The following is a 21,692-nucleotide window of genomic DNA, read 5'->3' as shown; positions in this document are numbered from 1 at the left end:
GATCGCTACGGGTCACCTTTACAACATCTGCAATGCTCACTACAGAATTTTCCGTGGGAAGAGGAACCTCTTGCCCATTCTCAATCATAGTAGCATCATATTTATAAGGTATAGCTTTATCAGATGCATACGGGACGGGGCCCGCTAACCATATTACCAACGACGAGACCGATCTATTATCTCTTTTGTTGTTGTCAAACTGAATTACCACCCGCTCAGGAGTCTTAAACACTGGCACAATAACATTCACATCACTACCCATATCTCTGGATTGTTGAATTTGAATAACACATTCATCTATCAACTTCTGAATGTCCCTCTTGACAATCATACATCCTCGCGGATTAACACTGCAAATAACACAACCATCATGGTCGTGTTCACAATCACTAATCAAGCAAAAGGTTCTATGCATCTTTACCAAAGACCTTCGAATATGACGTACATCAAAAACCCTGAAATTACCAGTACAACCATCTACCATATTCACAGAAGCATTGCCATGAGTGGGCAAAGGATTAGCTTTGATATTAGGTGCTCGGTCCTCGAAGGACACCATTCCACTCTTGACTAGCTTTTGGACCTCATACTTCAATGGATAGCAATTTTCTATGTCATGGTCAGGTGCCCCCTGATGAAAAGCACAGTGTAGATCAGGTTTGTACCATCATGGCAAAGACTCAGGTGTATGCGGATGATTCCTTGGCTAAATTAAATTCTTGACAACCAAGGAAGGATAAAGTTTGGAATATGTCATCAGAGTGGGATCAAATGTGACCTTCTTCCTTTCAAAATTATTGTGCTGATTGTTGTAGTTGTTATGATTGTTGTGAGTGCGTTGTTGTTGTTGTTGCTGTTGAATTGGTACTGATTGAATTGCTGAATTGTTGGAAAATACCGGAATAACTGAGGATACTTGATGATGATGTTGTTGGGATATGGAATTCTTCCTCACATGAGGCCTCATTTTCCTCCCTATAGATACTAAATTGGCTTCCCCCTCATTCTTCTCGGATAAACTACCACCATACTTCTTGCTCGTAGATGCTTCGTCTTTAGACAAACGTTCCTCTCAGACGCCCTCTTCCAATCGCATCCCCATGTTCACCATTTAAGTAAAGTCATTGGGAGAACTGACAATCATACGTTCGTAATAGAATGAACTCGGAGCCTTCAAAAAGATCTTCGTCATCTCCTTCTCTTCCAATGGGGGACTAATTTGAGAAGCAAGCTCTCTCCACCTCTAGGCATACTCCTTGAATGTCTCCTTATCCTTATGAGACATGGACCGCAACTGGGAGCCATATCAACGTTATACTTGTACTATTTGACGAAGGCCTCGCCTAGGTCATTGAAAGTACGTACACTAGCACCGTCTAAACCCATATACCACCAAAGCATTGTACCGGTTAGGCTATCTTGAAAATAATGGGTAAGCAGTTGATCATTATCTGTATGGGTGGACATCTTGCGTGCGTACATCACAAGATGACTCAAAGGACAGGTATTCCCTTTATACTTCTCAAAGTCTGGGACCTTGATTTGACAGAGATTTTCATGTTCGGCACCAGACAAAGTTCAGCAGCACTTTTCCCAAACAGATCTTTACCTCTAAGGGTCTTTAATTCTTTTCTCAGCTCTTGAAATTGGTCTTTCATCTCATCCATTTTCTCATACACATCAGGGCCCTCAGACGTCTCAGAATGATAAATGGTTTCATCAACACGTGGCATAACATGTACCACGAGAGGAGGAATAGACATGATCAGGCTAGATGCCAACATGGAAGCAACAAACATGACCGGGCTAGATGCCGACATGGGAGTAATAGTTGGTGCATAACCTTCAGGCATAAAATTCGGAGGCATTCCCCATGGGAATCTAGATGGCATGGCTTGTGCAGGTTGGCTGGCAGGAAACACAGACATTGGCGTTGCAATTATCTCAGAAATGACAGTCCTTTGCTGAGGAGTTGCAGGAGTTGGAGCTGGTTGATTCTGAGCAGTAATGAAAGACTCCATCAGAGAGGCGAGTCCGGAAACTTCTTCCTTGTGCTCTCGATTCTCTTGTTCCATCTGATCCATCCTTCTTTGAAGATTAACGCGAGTATTATAGTGTTGAGTCAGCTTGTCTGATACAAAGACGAAGAATAATGAGACATCCGGCCAAATGGCTGGAAGGCAAGAAACCTGCTTTGAAAATGATGCGTGAAATGTGATGTTTTTATTTTTATTATTTCAAGGAACATATAAAGCTTTACTTGCAAATACTTCAATAATAATAATAACATTTGGATTGACCATAAAAATCTCTTTTTATTCATAAAATTCGGAAGGATTACACTGAGTACAATTTCAGAAACTAAAAATACAAATACAAGAGAAAAGGAAAGTATCATCTTAAGGATCCCTAGCAACTAAATCAACTGTACTAGCCAAGGGAGTGTACTTCCTTCAGATGCGTCGAATCTCTGACTCATAAGAGGTTTTCATATGAGCTTTCTCAATGACAAGTTGATCAACGATCTTCTTCCAAGCACCGGAAGGCTGAGGCATACTAGAGGAAGATAAATCCTTTCTCTCTCTCTCTCTCTATCTCTAACTCTCTCTCTTTATTGCACGTTCTTCAAGAATCTCAATGAGTGCATCTTTGTCCTTCAACTCAAGCTTCAACTCTACTTGCTTTCAGTGTAAATCAGGGAATCGCTCTTCCCACACGTCCCACTTTTGCTTCATCTTAGCTAGTGCATCTTCCAACTCCTCTACATCTTGGTTAGGGAGAGTTAACATCTCAACCACAACCATAGACATAGGTCTTTCGCATGCATACGACATCTGAAGCTCCAAAGCTCTCTTCCTCACCCAATTAGTGTAAGCTTCTAAAGCTACACAATTGCGTAGACTAAGCTCGTCTCTTCCCTTCCTATGAACATTATGCCAAGCACACATCATCCTACTCTTCAAATTTTGGGGATCTTTACCCTCTTGATAGAACAAGCCTTCTAACTGAATGTTATTAGGTTTATCCTTCAAGGGGAACCCAAGATGACGACGAGCCAAAGAGGGGTTATAGTTAATCCCTCATTGTGTACCAATAAGGGGTACATTAGAGAATTCATCACAACTGTCAATAATCTCCAAGCCATCAAATGCAGAATCATACCAAGTAATATCATCATTAGTGAGAGACATAAGTCTCTGAGACCACCATAGACATTGCTTGTTCTCCAAGAAGACTGATGTCTGAGGCAAGTGCGAAATAAACCACTTGTATAGAAGAAGAATGCAACACACAACGGTTCCACCACCCTTAGAATTCCTCAAATTCAAAGAGAAACACGTGTCACCCAACAAAGTCGGAACAAGATTCCCAATCAAGAAGATTCTAATTGTGTTAACATAAAAAAAGTTGTCAATGTTAGGGAAAAAAGATAAACCATAGATAAGCAATACAAAGATGGCTTCAAAAGCGTTCATACTCCCAACTTGAGCAAAAGAAGTATCTCTCCCAATCATACATTCAGAAGTAAGACCTTGAATTCCTCCTTTCTTCATGATATTAACATCTATCTCAGATTTCTTCAAATGAAGAGCCTTAGCTATGACATGAGATCTCAGAATCTCTTCCAATCCACTGAAAGGTACCTTATCAGATACGGGCATACCCAAGAGATGGGAATACTCTTCTAATGTAGGCATGAGCTGACAATCAGGAAAAGTGAAGCACCGATAGAGAGGATCATAAAACTGCACCAAGACACTAAAGAGTCCTTCAACCACATCAGCAGATAATACAGACAAGAGCTTCCCATGACGTTGCTTGAAATCCAAGGGATCAACTACAAAGGGTGATAGCTTCTTTAGCTCTTTCAAGTTGGGGCATCTGAAACTGTAATTCTTAGTGTTCCTTCGTCCACAATCCATGGTCTGCAAATATTTGCAAATACGACCTTAGTTCCTTGAAAATTTATTTTTGTGATAAATGTTATGATGCACATGTGTGCATGAATGCAACAATCACACACAAGGGATCACACACAAGGCAAACACAAACAAAGGTCAAAGGATGGATCAAGTCATCATCAAGATCAATAATCCATTTTGATGGATTACGATTTTCACCATATCAACACCCAAGTTCCATTGATATTGACGATAACTAATCGGATCAACCAAGAATCAAAGGGTTTGTTGCGAGTCACGAGCATGAGTCAGTTTATGAACCAACCCAAAGGAGTGTACTAAGGATAAAAACCTGTAGATCATGTTCTAGAAAGTCCCCAGAGTCGCGATCCCATCTATCGGATACTATAGGTTAGGATGACTAACTCATCAACCCATAGTATTCTCAAGAGAAACTCGTATAAATGTAGTATCGCGTAACAACTGTTATCAAGTCCACACTTGAACAGTCTACACATTACGTCCTAAATAGGCCAAGTTGGGTTAAATGTTCTACAGTCCTCAGCTTCTCGAACTCCCAGGTCAGAAAAATAATGCATATCCACGACTTACTCGTGTGACTTCAGTAATTCCAAAGGGGTCTCCACTTAGTAGATGGATCTCAATCTAACTTGTTAAGGACTGCTCCACACGAGTTGAACATGACTATACCATCCTCCTATCTTAAATTTCACTCGAGTTCAGGTTAGAACTTATGTCACCACATAGGGATCACCAAGCACAATAAACAGAAAGTATTACACATACAATATATACAAACATCAAACATCAATAATCAACAAATATAATACACATAAAAAGTAGGCTAAACCTACTGAGGACTACTCCCCAACAGATTCGCCACTTTATTTATGTAGTAGTAAATTCGCGACCATCGAGCTATTGGTTAACTCGACGCCAATTAAACCAGAGTCGCTACCGCGCTTTTATTGTTTCCAAGGGAAAAGGGAAAAGTACGAACAAAACCCAAAGATAAGAAGTTTTCAAATAAACACTAATAAAATGTCAGAGATTACAGGTAAGGGGGTTGGTTACACAGAGGGAAGGTATTAACACCCAAAGTGTCATAGGTACTCCTAGGGAGCCCTTTTTGTGTGTAAGTGTTTTAGTTGAAAAGATGTTTGATAAAAAGTAGAATGAGGTGATGAGAAAATAATTCAATTATTTATGATTTTTGTGTTTGATAAGACCTTCAGTCTCATGCCTACGTACCAACATAAAAATAAGGGATCAAAACCTCATAGTTCATGGTAAATTTTTTAAAGAAATGGCTGGATTGATATTTACAATAACTTAAAGATCTTTTGTTATCAAAGGGAGAATACTCAACTAAACATCCACCGATAATGAAGGCTTTACAACATTTAAGAGGGAGGGTTCCAACTTGGATTCAATCAACAAGTATGTCACTAACCCCTAATAAATGGAAAGACTTATAATCAATACATCATGGAATGGAAAAATTATATCTCAACCAAAGATAACTCAAATCTAAATGCTCTCTTTTGAAAAGTTTAAAATAAAAAGGCATAAAATGGCCAAAAGGATTATATTATTGAGTTCATTTACAAGTTTGATTTAAGAAAATGTTTTGAAAATCAATGGCATAAGGCCAAGGTCTCTACTCATTAAAACAAGTCTAATTTGAAAAAACAAGCAAAGAAGTTTTTGAAAATGAGGGAGAGATTTTGAAATTAAAGAAGGAGGAGGAGATGAAGGGACTATCCAAGACAAGACTTAAAAGTTTAGAGTTGAAAAGACCTAACCAATGGGAAGCAATCCATAAGACAAGAATGTAAGATAGAAACTCATTTCCTTTGGACTTTTAAGCAAGCAACAAGCATAATCATCCAAGCAATTAATATGAAGACCAATGACATCAAATAAAGATAGCAAAAACATCCAAGCAAACACTCCAAAAGCAAGCAGTCTTCAATTGCTTTCACAGGTACTAAATGAATATCCCTTGTAGCAAACTCATAGAGATAATCATCAGGTAGAAATAGTAAAATCAAAATGACAACTTAAGCATATAAAAAAAGTAACAAATAAACTAATAGAATTCCAAAGGGCTTGTGTCAGATGAATGGCATTGGCCAAGATGAGGTATCATATTAATGGCATTGGCCACATTCTTTTTCACAGCACAGAGGTGTTACCTACTCTAAGTCCCAATTAAGTCTCAAATAGAAGCCAAATAGTCCACCAATGTATTTTTTTTAGGGTTTTTGTTGTTATTAAGTATTTTCAGGTCCTAAGATCATAAATCGAACAAAATCACAAGCATAATATAATATAAGCACAAAGTATGGCTCAAGTGAGTAAAATGAAAATAACCGAAACATAAACAAATTGCATGAAATGTAAATGTCAATGAATGATAAAGTGCATAATTTTAAATTGTATTAAAGTAAATTGCATTAAAATAAAGTTAATACAAAATATTTTAGTCAATGTTAGTGGAAGAAGAAAATTGTTTTAAGTCATTCTTTGGAGAACACTCAACCATCCACTCATAAGCATGCATATATGAACCAAGACATCATCCATGAGAATGGCTCCAACTTGGATAAATCAACAAGTATGTCACTAGCTCTCACAAATGGAAAAAGGTTAAATCTTCACACAGTACCATGAGGAATGAGAGACTTACAATCTCACTTACAAAAATGCTATACCTTTGGGACAAATTTAGCTCTATGTTAAGCAATCATAATTGGACTTATGTAGAAGTCACAACTATTTGAGGCCGAGCAATAAAAATATTGGTATTAGTGCATGCTAGAGACAAGTTATAATGACCAAGCTCCTAAAGCATACCACACACAAAAAAATAAAATGGGGATGAACCTATCTCAATCAGGCTCATGTTGATTCATTTGACACAAGGTCATTGATGAATCAACTAGCATTTCAATATTTGAGAAGTCATTGGTGAATGAAGGATTGGGGAATAAGGAGATGAAGATGAAAAGATGAAGTGAAAATAAATCCCAAATTCATCAAGGGATGAACTTCATTTGATTAATACCATCCATTCATTTTTGGGGATGAAGTTCAAACTTCATCAACCCCATAAATCAAATGGTTTTGATCAAATTGAAGTCAAATTCAACCAAGATCAAGGTCAAACAGAAGATGAGTCAACACAAAGTCAATCAAATAGTTCAACATAATCTTATGCAATTAAACAATTTAATTTCAATTTTTAAATGAATAAAAATGCATTTTATAAGATGAAAAAACCTCAAATCCTTTCAAGTTAATAAAGAAATGGCCAAGGGATTTATCATAGGTCAAATAAGGTCATAGGACCTTTGACTAATATTTTTGGGAATTTTTGAAAGTCAGAAGTATTTAAAATCAATTAAAAACAAGTCAAAAATCATTTAGTTCACTAAAAAAATATCAAATCCAATCCAAAAAATAATTTTAATTCAGAAAATGGAAGAGGAAATTATTTGAATTTTTTTGGTGAAAGTCCCATATTTTTTGGATTAATATTGAATTTTTATAATGAATTAAATAAGAAAATGCTAATTAAAATATTAAAATAGAAAGTCGGTCAATTCAAAAAAATGAGGGCCATAAGATCTCCCTCCTTAATTGAGGTGGCAAATATGATGGCCAAGCGCGTATCATCCACAGTGGTCATCAGTCAACGCGCTTGCACACATGGTAATTGCATTGTATGACTCAAATTAAAATGTGGACCAAGGATCAGATGGCCTGGACACTGCCAGCGCACCACCGGAGCCCTAGCTCCGGTCATCTTCTCCGGTCACCCTCACCAGACTGGTCCTACAAAAATGTTCACAAAAATACATGATCCATACACTATTTTGAAGAGAAAAAGGCCAGGATATCGAATTGGACCTCCATTTCCTCCAATTCTCACTATATAGAATGATATGTGGAATTGAAAAATAAGGTATCCACACTGAGTTGCTTCGATTCAACCTCAAAGCAACTCAATCTTGTGGCCTACATTGGTAGGACTTTAACCAACCACAAATCAAGCAAAATTATGGAGAAATGAGAGAGAATCCAAGACTTGATGTTTGAGAAATTTCACCTTTGGATGATGAATTCTGAGCTAGATCTTGATGCAAATTCAATTGGCCTTACTTCCTCTTGCTTGTAGGAGATGTTTAGGATGAAAATGGTTGTGAACCCTTGGATTTTTAGCTCAAAAACAGAAGGTGAACTAAAACTCGATTTTAAAGAAATCTTTAAGGTTGTTCTTTCAATGGAGGTTAGGGGATTTGCAGATCAAAGCTTGGGCAAGGGTCCTCCAATTCTGAGGCAATGGACATCTACTTATAGGCTTATGAATTCATTTCCACACCATTTGAAAAATTGGCCAAAATTAGCAACTTGTTTGCATGGGTGCATGAGCATGCATTTAGGCCCAAATAATGATGTCACCCACTCCCAATTAATGTGCAATTGATGCTGAAGTCATACAATGGAAGCATGCAAGTGGAATTATCATTTGAGTGCAAAAATTACTAAAACAAACCAAACAAAGGAACCATCTGCAAGTCCCTTAATTTTGATCCAAATGTAATGATCTTGGACTCTTTGAAAAGATAGCATGAAGGGGAACAACTTTGATGTTGGAAATGTTTCCATTTGAAGCTTGAATCATGATGAATTTTGGTGTTGAAGTTGGAGGAATTAAACATACTTGAAAATTTTCTAAGTTAAAAGTCAAATGATCCCTTTTTCCAACTTGAATAACTTTTGCTATGCGTTTCAAATGACTTTTGTTCCTTCTAAAAAGTTGTAGATATTTCAATTATATTTAATTTTGTCACAAATTGGACACCATTTGGATCTTGTATGATGGATTTATGGATTTTAGAAGTTGTGGAAAAATGTTTGTTCAATGATGATGACCCAAAATGACCTATAATGTTTCCTCATGGCACATGCCATTGCAAGTGGAATTTGACCTTTCTCAAAGAATAAAAGTTGCATAAGACATATTTAAATTGATCATGAAACATGGATCATCTTCATATCATAAAAAATGAGCATGTTATGGTTCTTGGAAGTTGGCCTTTCATCTAGGGCACAAATAAAATTACCTATAATCTTTCACCATAAAAGATGATCTTCCAAGCAAAATTAGCTCTTTATGCCCACATGAAAGTTTTTTAGAATGTCATAAAGAGTAACTTTGATCTTAGAATCATTTCATATGAAAAAATGGTAGGAGATAGAGTCTAGGGAACCCTAGATTTGACTAGTTGACTTTTCGGGTCAATCTCCTTGAACCAACTTGCATACTTGAAGTTCTCTTGCTCTTTGAGGCTCATGGAGGATCATATAGGCTTAAGATGAAGTTCAATGGAGTATCCCATAATATGTTTAACCAATTTTTAAAGAAAATTGCCGAGGAAACCCAGATGAATTAGGGCTTCCTAGACAAACAAGCTTCAAACTCTTGATGAATTATTGATCAAAATGACAAATGAAGAACATGGGGATCCATATATGATGATTTGAAACAATTTGGACCTTTTATTTTATTTATTCTTTGCACTGAGGGTCTCAAACCTTAGTTGTGATCTTGATAAGGCATAAGGGGATGCACACACTACCTATAAAAGAAATAAAGGTACAATTGACATATTTTTGGTATTTTGGTTAGTAGACAAAAGAAAATAAAGTATGATACAATCACAAATTCTTGGTGATCTCCCCTAATGCAAACCCAATGAATGATAGGTGAGGAGGATACCAAGATGTGATCCTAATTCCAATACAAATATGATGAATTGGCATGAGGGATCTTATGGTCAAAAGTAGGGACTTGCAGGTTCCATCTAGAAAAGATTGATAAAGTCCAATTTAGGATTGTTGTAATCTAATTGAGTTAAGAATTATTATGGGGTTTCATTGATAAAACCAATTAGGGGTTTCCCTCCAAGATCATGGTTGATTTGGGGGGTTTTGTACAAGATTTTGCATCAAAGATTCAGCCAAGTGAAAGCTTTGAAGAAATGAGTTTTTGTCAAAGGAGTAGCGGTAACCGGAGGATCCAATTGGAAATTTTGGGTCACTTGATCTTGCATAAGATCAAGGGACCAAAATAAGTTATAATCAACATTAAACATAGGCTTTATGGTTTTGAATTGCTACTTTTTCTCTTGTATACAACTCTTATAAAGGTTAATTACACATCTCAATTCTATTTGGAATTGGGGGCAGACTTACGCATAGTGAGGACAATTGGGGAAATGCCTAAACAAATCTTCGTGCTCTCTCTCTCTCTCTCTCTCTCTCTCTCTCTCTCTCTACAATTTTATAATTCATTTAGTATTCAATTTCATTCACTGATAATTTTGTTTGTGTTGAAGTAATTCAAATTGTTTTGTAAGATAATTGCAATCTAAACAATTGCAATTGGTTTTTCATATCATCAACACAAAGAAAAATCAACTTGGTGTTTATTGCACACCAAGTGTTTGATAAATTGTTTTAGTCAATTTTTTTTTCTATTTCATTAGAAATTGATTACAAAGTGATAATTGTTCAAACGTTATTTTAGAAAACATATTGATTTATTTCTCATCATTGTTTTACATTTGTTACGGTTTATACATATATCCGATTCTTTCGATAATGATTCGAGATAAACGAGTGTCGATTTAGAGTTGCTTTCGCTTGCCATAGTAAATAATTTTTCAAAACATATTTTTTCAATCAAATAGAATCTTATTTGTGAACTATTCACCCTCCTCTAGATTGTTGCCATCGTCTAACACATTAAAACAGGCGAGATTATCCCTCAGTGATTCTGATGGACCCTGACGAATATTGAACATGCTCGTGGTGGACATCTTCTGGTGGCGAATGGTGGAGAACTAGTGTACTAACTTTCTCACCAATTATTTATAGCTATTTATAGTGGCTCGGGGAAGGACCGTGTTCCATCTGAGGGCGACCTCCTGGAAGGTGCCTGACAACAACTTACATTTTAGGGAGTTTGGTGCTCATATGATGACCATCTGCATGTTGATGGAGGCGACATGTTAGTGGGGATCATTGTGCCTTTCAAACATGTCCAAGTACGACGGTTTGAAACCTTCGAGGACAGGGCTCCCCCATATATCGTCCGAGAGAGGATGGGGATCCATCAATATACCTTTTCTGGAGGATTGACCTCCTGTTGGTGTTGTCTGATGTTTTGGACGTCATCTTCCAACATTCAATTATGTCTTTTTAACTCCTCCATGGTAGTTTGCATCTCTGCCATGGCCTCGACATCGCCTATACCATTGGTACTCTCAGGGGTAAGTGATAAAGCTCTTATGTTCACCATGGCCGATAATAGTTAGGTGCTAAAACTGAGGGTACGACATGGAAAATGATGGTTGTTCAAAAAGGGTTGTGGCATGGGTTAGTTTTACTGGGGCCCCACAGTGGGCGCCACTGTATTATCCAAAAAATGCAGGGTGTGGGTGTCCCCCTTGCAAGGGCAGGGAGACTCAGAGCCTCTAGTAAGTGTCATACCCCAATTTTTACCCTGAATCATAGAATCAATACATTCATCATAATCTTAATAGTATAACATGCATTTCATGCTGCATATTGCTTAAAATGTCAATAGAATATATTTTCGGATCTACAGACATACATGTTAGACTGATTATCAAAATGTACGTAAAATTAACGGGCAAAGAATTTCAAAATCGAGCTTGCAGACGTTAATTTTATTAATCTACGGTTCGCGTAGTTTAACCTAGCGTGCTCGTTTTATTTTTTCGACTCCTTTTTCGATCGTATTTTGATCAGTCCGAGCATTTTAATTGATCATTTTTTATTTCAAAATTTTATCAAAACCTGTATGTTCCCAAGTTTATTTCACGCTGATAATTTTGATGCATTCAGTTTAATTTTTCGAGCATTTTTACACTTGACTTTTTTTTCCATTTTGAGTCATTTTTCTTTTTTTTTCTCAAACTATTCGAAATAATTAAATAGAATTATTAGTGCTTTTATTTCGATTTTATTTAAACTATTTTTTAGTGTTTGCTTTTGTTTTAATTTTAATTAGTTTTATTTAATTTTGTCTCTAAAATAAAATAAGTACAAGGGACATTGTGGGAATTTTAAAAAAATTAAAAACCTTAAATATTTGTATAAAAGCTAACAATATGAAATCCAAAAGGGGAGAGCCAACAATCGGCAGCCGCCACTCCCATTCTTTCTCTCTTTTGAATTTTGAAAATAAAAACGGATGATGAAAAAATAGAACAATGAAAAACACATGGACTATTCCTCTTCTTCACGTTCATGACCTTTCTTAAACATAACCATATACTCACTTTATTTTCTCTACAAACTCCATCTCTCTCCCATTTCTTTTCCACTTGCATTTACACAAAAACTATAAAAAACAACAACTTTCCTCTTCATAATAATATCCAAACATCTTCCCTCATCATCTTCATAAACTCATATCAACCTTTTCCCTTCACTTCTATTCACATTAATCACATACCATCTCCATACTACATCTCACTCAAAAGTATAAGAAATGAAAAAATAAATAATAAAAGAAGAAGAATAAAGTGAACCAACAACACCACCACACATTTTTTCTCAAACTATTTCTTCTAAACTTTTCACCACCTACAACTTACTACTATGAAAAACAACACAAAACTCACTCACTCAAACCACATCTTCACAAACTCACTACCTCCATAAACCATCTTCATACTATAAAACCAACCCTCTTCTATCACCATCCACCTATTTCTTTATGTATGCCTTCATGTGAATCCAACACAAACTCTTTCCACCATAATACCTCTTTTTTCTTCAACTACATGAAAGAACCATAACTCACAACTTTTATCTTCTTCTTCTCCACTACAAAAGCCTTCATTCTCATCTTCACTAAAAAAAAAACCAAACCATACACACTTTCTCATTCTCACATAACCTCATTCCACTTCATTTTCTTCTAAAAAACAACAATCATCTTCAATATATAATTACACAAACTAGGAATACCATACAACCTTCAGCTTGATCTCTCTATCATAACACACATTGCCCTTTTCATTTTCAACAAAAGCTCACACCCTGAAAATGCCGCCATCCGTCATCGGTAATTCTTTCTTCTTTTCATTGTTTTTAATTCTCTGTGTGTGCATGCGTGTGTGTGAGAGAGATGCGTGAGAGAGATATTTTTTATTCTTTATAAAAAGAGAATTTGATCTTGTTTCCCTTTTTTTTCTTCTATTCTCTCTCCATGCATCATTATTTAATTTCATTTCAAAATAGAGAGGGCCATGCGGCACTTGGTGTTTCAAAATAGAGTTTAAACATGTTTGTTTTTCTATTCTTGGCATTTGGTGTTTTAAATTTGAGAAAAGAAATCAAGGTTTTGTTTTTTAAAATCAGGAATTGGGGCGCTGCCTTTTAGTTGCAATGTGTTAGTTTTTTTTTTCTTTTTTTCTTTAGCATCATTATTTAAATAGTAGGTAACTTATTTAGGTTAAAAAATAAATTGATCAGTGAGTCAATTCACTTTTGTTTTAGGCCCATAAAAATGGTTACAATATTAATATGCACCCCTCTTTTTTTTAATGTGATTATTCTATTATTTTATTTTTTTGATTAATTTATTATTTTAGATGTTAATTAAATAATTGATTTTTATTAATTGGTCAGTTGATTATAGTTTAATTAATAATTTGTTTCTTTAATTATTAAGTAATTGTTTCATTATTCGTCTAGTCGATTGCGTTGCGATTTCAGAGTTTAAATTCAATTTAGCTTTTGAAAATCTCTTGGACGCATAGAATTTTGTCCGGCTTCTTATGAAATAATTCCTAAATGAGTTCAATTTAAATTAGCTTTAGAGCTAAATTTAGTTGCATTTGATTTTAGTTGGTTTTCGGTCCGTGGTTTACTCTCTGGACTTCTTACAATGAGTTCGATTGATTTTTGGTGACGTGGCTTACTCTTGGGCCTTCAAACCCCTTTTCAAACGAAAGATATTTTGTCTTGAGATGATGTCACTGTATACGTGCGTTTTCGACGCCATGAGATTTGGTGTATAAAATGACTTTTTCGACAAATGATGACATGGGATAAAACGATTTGATTAATAAGTATGGTTCGACATTTCGACAAAATGGAGGTTCTGTCATTTCGACAAGATATTTGCAGCTAGAAAAGTACTTTTGACAGACATGGAGAACATTGCAGTATATTGATAATTCGACAAACATCCTGAAGGAAGACGTCCTTTCGACTTAAAGTGTAAATTTGAATTTTGAAAAGTTGTAACGTTTGGCAAAAGACGCGTGGAAGCATCTGGCGAAAGGAAGAAAGCCATGTGTCACAGTTTTAGGATTTAGTCGTTAATAACAGTTATGTTATTTGTATATAAATAGGGTAGTTGTTATCGAAAAAAGGTGTGAAGAATTACTTATACAAAATTCCTGAAAACACTCAAAGTACCCGTGTGAGAGAAAAGAGTCATATTTGGAAAATGTATGTGTAAACAAACACCAATTCCTTCAAAGTTTATTTTATAAAGTTTAAAGTTCTTTACGAATCTCTTTTATGTTTTCCAGTAGTTTATCTTTCTGCACTTTCTCTTTTTCGACACTTTACATTTCGTCAGTTATTTTCCGCCATTTACTTTATCTTGTTAAATTTACATCTACTTAACGTTTTAACCAACATATTTCGACGTAAAACACTTAGAGAACAAAAATGAAATATATGAAAGTGATTCTAGACATCTTCAAGACCATCTAGATCTGCACATGTCCTAGGATTTGTGTGGTTGATCCTGCAAGTAACCCAATTCTACAAGTTTTGGTAAACCAGAGGTTGTTCGCCAAAATTCACAGCGAACAAATTGGCACGCCCAGTGGGACTGTGCAGAAATCTAGAAAGTTGGATAACCACTAATCAAAATTTGTTCTTCATTGTATGAGACTGAGAAGCGGTAAATTAGCCGTATCCGAAGTAGAAATACCAAAAAGAACAAGAGTAAGGAAAATGGCGAACCAGCCAAATAATCCAAACGAATCCATCCCAGTATCCAACCCTGTCCCTTCGACAGAAGGCAATATAGGATCGGTCCCTGTGTCAGAGGCTGTACCTTCGTCAACAGGATCAATGCCAGCGATTTCGATATCGCAAAACGCGCCTAGTTCGTCCTTCAGGGCACAACAAATGCCCATTGGGACACCCTCTCCTGTGGGAAACACTTCTAGGCCTTTTCTAACAAATTTCACTTTGCCTCCGCCTGGTAGGGAACAACCCTTTGGAATGCCAACTTCGGTGATGGCAAATTTACACAATTCCCCGTTAATATATTCGGATTCAATGGCCAACGTGTCTTCACCCTTACAAGGGTCAGGATATGGTGGAAATATGAGTAGACTAAATCAACAACCACTTTACGTGCCGCCGATAACGAATAATTCGGCGCAAGTAATTAGACAGCAGATGGACGAGAGTAATCATGATATGGTCCAAATGTTGACGCAACAAATGGGAGCGGTATTTAACCCACTTGTCATACCCCGATTTTGATCCTGAAATTTTTCCATTTTTCTTTTATTTTTTGCATTTTTGCATACATTCATCAGTATAAAATGGATTCTAATATCTTGACTCTTTTATTTTTAATTTGATTTTAATTTCAAATTAAGCTTAAATCCAATTGTCAATTTAATCTTAATCGTTTATTTTTACTAATGATTAAAACTCTAATCGATTTTTATTTCCAAAATGAATGTTAGAGTTGATATCCAAGTAATTTTAAATGAATTATAAATTAATTTGATTTTAAATTTGGTTTTTTACTGATTTGTTATTATTATTCAAATAGATATTTAAGTTAGTTTTGGATTATGCCTAAAAATCCTTTCCATTTTATAAACTAACTTCTCAATTATCCATTTTATAATCAAATATCCAAAACCCATATATTTTCATTCATAACATTTCATACAGTCAAATACATTTTCATTCATAACACTCCATACATTCAACTACATTTTCATTCATAACACTCCATACATTCAACTACATTTTCATTCATAACTTTCCATGAAAATCAACAAAGAACCATTCCCATATCAATACATTGCTAGTATTTATCCATGAGAATGAGCATTGATACATAAAATGTGACATTACATGTTGTTCTTACAAAGAGGTCATAATCCTACACTAGCTCTTATGCTACATGGCATATTCCAAATATTTGTGATCATTTTTGCAAAAAAAGAATAACAAAGGAAAAAGATGAGACCCATTCAAACACCGACGAACATCCGTCATTGTTCCCCGTTCCAAAAGCAGTTTGTTTAATTATCCAGCAGCAACCACCTGCAAAACCAGTTGAAACAAACCATATTTTTTAGTGTTTCTATTAAGTATATTTTGAAACACAACAGCCACCACGTTCAATCTTAGTCTCTTCCTTTTATGCTTGCACATTCACGTGGTATTCTTCTTCTGCAACAGTGCACCATACTCCCTCATGCTTCCACCTGTGATTTTGTGTCAATTTCGGGTGTGATTTTGCGTTCTACTTTGCGATTTCTTGTCAATTTAGAAGCATTCATCTTCAACATTGAAACCATTAAGGGTTAAGGCTTAAGAGAGCATAGAAAGATGATCTACACAGCAATTGATACATTTTACCTAACAGATGAGCAATTAACAAACTCACCTTCCAGAAAGATGGTATTGATGAAGCTACTGAAACCACCCTTGGAATCTATGGCTGTGATCTCATCCAAGAAAGCGGCATTTTGCTGAGATTACCACAGGCAGTCGTGGCCACTGGGCAGGTTCTATTTCATCGTTTCTATTGCAAGAAGTCATTTGCACGGCTTAATGTCAAGAAAGTTGCTGCAAGCTCAGTGTGGCTGGCTTCAAAACTGGAGGAAAACCCAAGAAAAGCTAGCCAAGCCACAAACCGCAACGGCGACACCGACAATGCGACCTGCAAGAGTACGCGAAAACCAAAGCTGCTACACTAAGCAACGCCAATGCAATACAAATAGCAAGCTGCAAACGACATGAAACGACATCCAAAACAATGTTACAACACCAGCTGCACCCTGCATCCAAACGGCAAATTGCAACAAGCGTAAACAAAAACGTTAGCGCAACAGCTCAAAATGAAAATTGCAACAAGTTGAAACGTAGTTGCAAACAGATTGAAACAGCAACGTGAAAGTCAAAACGTGCGAATGGCAAAGAAATTCAAGGCAAATTTGTCCAATTGAATGCATTGTTCAAACTGCCTATCACAAACCTTTTCTCGGCAAAAGATTGATACAATTCAATGAAAACAGTGGAAGCAATTGAAGGTGCAAACAAGCATGGGGGATTTCATTTTGTTGCTTTTGAATGACAAACTGAGATTTGTAAATACCTGTTGGAGGATTTGAAGCTCGAAATTGATTCGAGAGATGATGATGGGGAAAATGCTCTCATTCATGCTGCACGACAAGGACCCTTTGGTACTGCATCAAGTGATGCTGCAGCTAATACCACTAACCCGGACTCTGCATCCGATTGGGAAGAGCATGTTGTTGGTGATGGGAGAAGATACGACTACAACAAGACTCAAAGCAATTTTGGCAAGGTTTAGGCTCAGTTTAAATGCAGGAAATGAGAAAAGAGAAATAGCTTTGGGAAGAAATATTCATACCTCGTGTCTTGAAGTCACGGAGCCAGAAGATGATGATGACATTGCTGGGGATCGTGATGCTCATATGGCAAGTGTGTTGGCCAGATACAGAAAATCTTTAACTGAAAGGACAAAGTATCATTTAGGCTACCCCTATAATTTGGATTTTGATTACGGTGCACTCTCTCAACTTCAGCACTTTTCCATAAACAACCTTGGAGATCCATTCATTGAAAGCGATTATGGTGTCCACTCCCTGCAATAAGACATACCAGAAAGGAGTTGGCGGCAGTTATTATGTTATTCGGGAAATTATTCAAGAACTAGAATACAAGTCCAAAATGAAGCCCCTGAACAACTATTCTGTTGTGGTATAACCTGTTCGTACCATGACCGGGTCACCATTTTCAATTGTCATTTAAGAGGATTACCATCTCAACGGTTGGCATCATTCATGCTATCAACAAGCTTCACATTGATTTGCCTGGTTTGAACTTGGCAGTCTCACTACACGCACCAGACAGCCCTCCATTTTGTGATGCCAAAGGTTTTGGTATCCGCTGTAGCAACCACTCAATGTTGTGAAATCTGCAAGTGCAATTACAGAAAAAGTTATTTGAAAAGAAGACTTGGCAGTGGACATCAAAGAGTTTCCTCCATACCGGTTAGCTGAAATAAGAAGATTAAGGGAAGCAGTGTAGTGAAAATACTTGGCTCTGACTCGGCGCTTGCTGTTTCCAGTTGTGTGGTTTCTGGTGATGCAGGACCGGTTGCTGCAATCCGAATGCCAATACTACGGGTTTGTAATTTCAAAGGAGGAACACCTGAGCTAACTCAGGCGTGTTATGCAATATTGGTCTTGATTTTTCCCGCCGGAGAGCCTAGATCTTGGAGCAATCAGGAGCTGGAGATAATTAAGGTGGTTGCTGATCAAGTTGCTGTAGCTCTATTCCATGCTGCAATTCTTGAAGAGTCTCAACTTATGAGAGAGAAGTTGGGGAAACGCAATCGAGCTTTGCAACAGGCGAGAAGGAACGCTATGATGGCAAGCCAAACAATACCAACTGAAGGAACCGGTTTCAACTCACTCTCCCTAACCTGCAACAGAAACACAGGTTCATGGTATAGTTAACATTCCAGAAATGATTGAGCCTATGTTACATGAACAATGTTGCCCCAAAATTTTCACTGCAGTAAAAAGTAGGGTTAATTACCAACTGTAGAAATCCAGAAAATTACCCAATTTGGGATTAAGACAAAAACATAGAAGAAATCATAAACCCAGATTACCTTTCCGAATCTATCATCAAACAGGCTAAACTCCAATTCTGAGCATCCAAAAGATTTTCTGGAGCTTTCTCTTTTGAATCTTCATACACCAACCGAAACCCTAATGTGCAAGCATAAAAAGGAAGCGAGTGAGAGAGAAAGAAGGAGAGAAGGAAAAAACGGCGAAGCGGCTTCAAAGAAAAAACCCTAAATCACAAATCAGAAAAACCAGCGTTTAAAGAAGGGAAAGGAGAACTCAAGCGTTACCTGAGCTCGCCGTCACCGTCGAAGGTGAGTCCTTTTCAACCGCCCTTGCCTCTGTTTGCATGTAGAATAAAGTTTGAGAGAGAGAGTTTGGACGCGAGAGAGACGATTGAGTGCGATTGAGAGCGACTGAAAGAAACGCTAGGTTGGGGCGATGGAGAGATGATGAGGATTGAGCGAGAGAAGAGAGCGAGAGAGCTAGACGAGGACGATGAAGTCTGTCTCCTCTTGTTTTTCATTTTTTTTTAATTCGAGTGAGGTGTTTATTTATTTTTTTCTTTTATTTGTTGTATTTCAGAATAAGCCTTTTTTTAAAAAAAAAACTATTAAAATTCATTTTAATTTTCCTAGGTATTTAGTTAAATGTTGTTTATATTTTCAATTTATTTCCTCCTTTCCAATACACATTCCCCATTGACAACCCAACAGCCAAGCGGCTGGGTTCAGTTACTAGCAGACCAACAGTTTTTTATTATTTAGTTTTATTTTTATTTCTTTTTTAATTATCTTAGTTTAATACATTTAAGTTAGCATTAAATATCAGTTAGTTGTTAAGTGGCCTGGTGGAGAGGAGTGGTATTTAAGTCTTAGGTGGAGTGAGTTCGATACTCATACGTAGCTTTTTTTCATTTTTTTTAGTATTTCATTTTTCTTTAGTATTTTTAGTATCTCATTTTCTTTTAGCTTTTATCTTTTATTATTTTATTGTCTTTTAGTATTTTGTTTCTTGTAATATCTTTTTATGTCCATGCTTCTTTATTAATTTCATCATACATTCAAAACCATTTTAAAATTATAAAAATCATATTTTTCTCGATTTAATATCGAGTCCTTTTTCAAACCCTTGTAAGTCGATTGCTTTTTTTAGCATCGCCGCCAACCTCACATAGCTTACTCTTGGGCTTTCTTACAATGAGTCGGTTCTCTTGCACTTACACTCATGCATTATTTATTTGGGTCTGATTTAATCATTTCATGATTGTTTGAATCCCCATTTGACAAAATGTACCCCACTTCCCCGATATGTAATAATTTTGTACTGTTTCTTTATTTGTTTGACTGTTTAGTTAGCTACTAACATAAGAATAAAATCAACAATTTCAAAAATACAAAAATATGACTCGATTCAACGTCGAGCTTTTTCTCAATAAACGAATCAATTCCTTTCCCTTTCTCCCTCCTATTCCATCCCAAAAAAAACTTCATCAAATGCTTGATCCAACGTCAAGCCATTTTTCTAATAAAAACTCAAAAAATATTAATCCCTATCTAGACTTTTTCAATAAAGGTGGAAATGGAACATGGTGTATACCATGCACTCCTGAGGTTAAGATTCGAGACGTATGCCTCGCCAATCTTAACTCTCGCCATCGTCTAAAATTGTCAATGTGGTTTCGTCAAACCCTTTCTCAATCAAATCTAAGATACCTAAATCTTATTTAACACTTTTTCAATAAAGGTGGAAATGGAACATGGTGTATACCATGCACTCCTGAGGTTAAGATTCGAGACGTATGCCTCGCCAATCTTAACTCTCGCCATTCGTCTAAAATTGTCAATGCGGTTTCGTCAAACCCTTTCTCAATCAAATTCCAAAATACTTAATTCCTATCTTAACCTCTTTCAATAAAGATGGAAATGGAACATGGTGTATACCATGCACTCCTGAGGCTAGGATTCGAGATGTATATCTCGCTCATTCAAGTTCTCGCCATCACTCAAAATACATCCAACCAATCCAACCCTTTTCTCGCCGCCGTGCGATTGATCAAAAACCTTTTTCATAAATGAAAGATATATTGTCTTAAGTGATACAAAACAATGTTTCGGCCACGATTGTTGAGTAGAGATAAATGACGCTTTTCCGAATGTAGATCTATAAATCCGTTCGATGTGTGGTATGCGTCCACTCCTCATCTGTTTTGGGTAAAACAATGTTTTGCGTCGATTAATACAGTATAGCTTTCGCTAAAATCGACCAACAAACAAACATTTTTCTACCCAGAACTACGTAAGCCTTGATTTCTCTTTTGAGATACGTAGGAGCAGGATTTGTAAATCTTGTCAGGCCCACTAATAAAAAACTTAGGTTTAGTCCTTCGTCAAAAATCCAAAAACTTTCTCCTCTCTTCTATTCTTTCTTTCCCACCTAATAAACTGAAAAGCCTAACATTGCAAACTAACATTAACGCACACAACTGACCTAATGGTTCCCGTTGAGTACAACGGACGTGAGGGGTGCTAATACCTTCCCCTTGCGTAATCGACTCCCGAACCCTGATATTGGTTGCGATGACCATATCTTATCCTTTCATTTCTCTTGGGTTTTATCGATATTTCCCCTTTCCTTTTTAGGAATAAATAAAGTTCGGTGGCTACTAACATTTGACAAAATGTACCCCACTTCCCCGATATGTAATAATTTTGTACTGTTTCTTTATTTGTTTGACTGTTTAGTTAGCTACTAACATAAGAATAAAATCAACAATTTCAAAAATACA

The 21,692-nt window shown here is 36.4% G+C and overlaps 2 protein-coding genes across 2 annotated transcripts; both read left to right on the top strand.

Annotated features, from left to right (window-relative positions):
- Positions 1-594: 594 nt before the first annotated feature.
- On the top strand, positions 595-17,002 carry LOC127082131 (cyclin-L1-1). The gene is made up of 2 exons (XM_051022355.1): positions 595-657; positions 16,697-17,002. Exons 1-2 carry the CDS (start codon positions 595-597, stop codon positions 17,000-17,002), a joined length of 369 nt encoding a protein of 122 aa, XP_050878312.1.
- Positions 17,003-17,443: 441 nt separating this feature from the next.
- LOC127082130 (protein EIN4) lies at positions 17,444-18,790 on the top strand. Its single transcript, XM_051022354.1, has 2 exons — positions 17,444-17,793; positions 18,400-18,790. The coding sequence occupies exons 1-2, from the start codon at positions 17,444-17,446 to the stop codon at positions 18,788-18,790; spliced, it is 741 nt and encodes a 246-aa protein (XP_050878311.1).
- The last annotated feature ends 2,902 nt before the right edge of the window (positions 18,791-21,692 follow it).

This window comes from Lathyrus oleraceus, chromosome 5, assembly GCF_024323335.1.
Source record: "Lathyrus oleraceus cultivar Zhongwan6 chromosome 5, CAAS_Psat_ZW6_1.0, whole genome shotgun sequence".
NCBI lineage: Eukaryota > Viridiplantae > Streptophyta > Magnoliopsida > Fabales > Fabaceae > Lathyrus > Lathyrus oleraceus.
This window is presented reverse-complemented; position numbering and strand designations above follow the sequence as displayed.

Coding starts and splice junctions, on each gene's coding strand:
- LOC127082131 (XM_051022355.1), top strand. CDS start 595: ATGGATAGCAATTTTCTATGTCATGGTCAGGTGCCCCCTGATGAAAAG. Junction 658..16,696: donor AAAAGCACAGTGTAGATCAG/GTTTGTACCATC, acceptor CTCACCTTCCAG/AAAGATGGTATTGATGAAGC.
- LOC127082130 (XM_051022354.1), top strand. CDS start 17,444: ATGGGGAAAATGCTCTCATTCATGCTGCACGACAAGGACCCTTTGGTA. Junction 17,794..18,399: donor TCTTTAACTGAAAGGACAAA/GTATCATTTAGG, acceptor TGCTGTTTCCAG/TTGTGTGGTTTCTGGTGATG.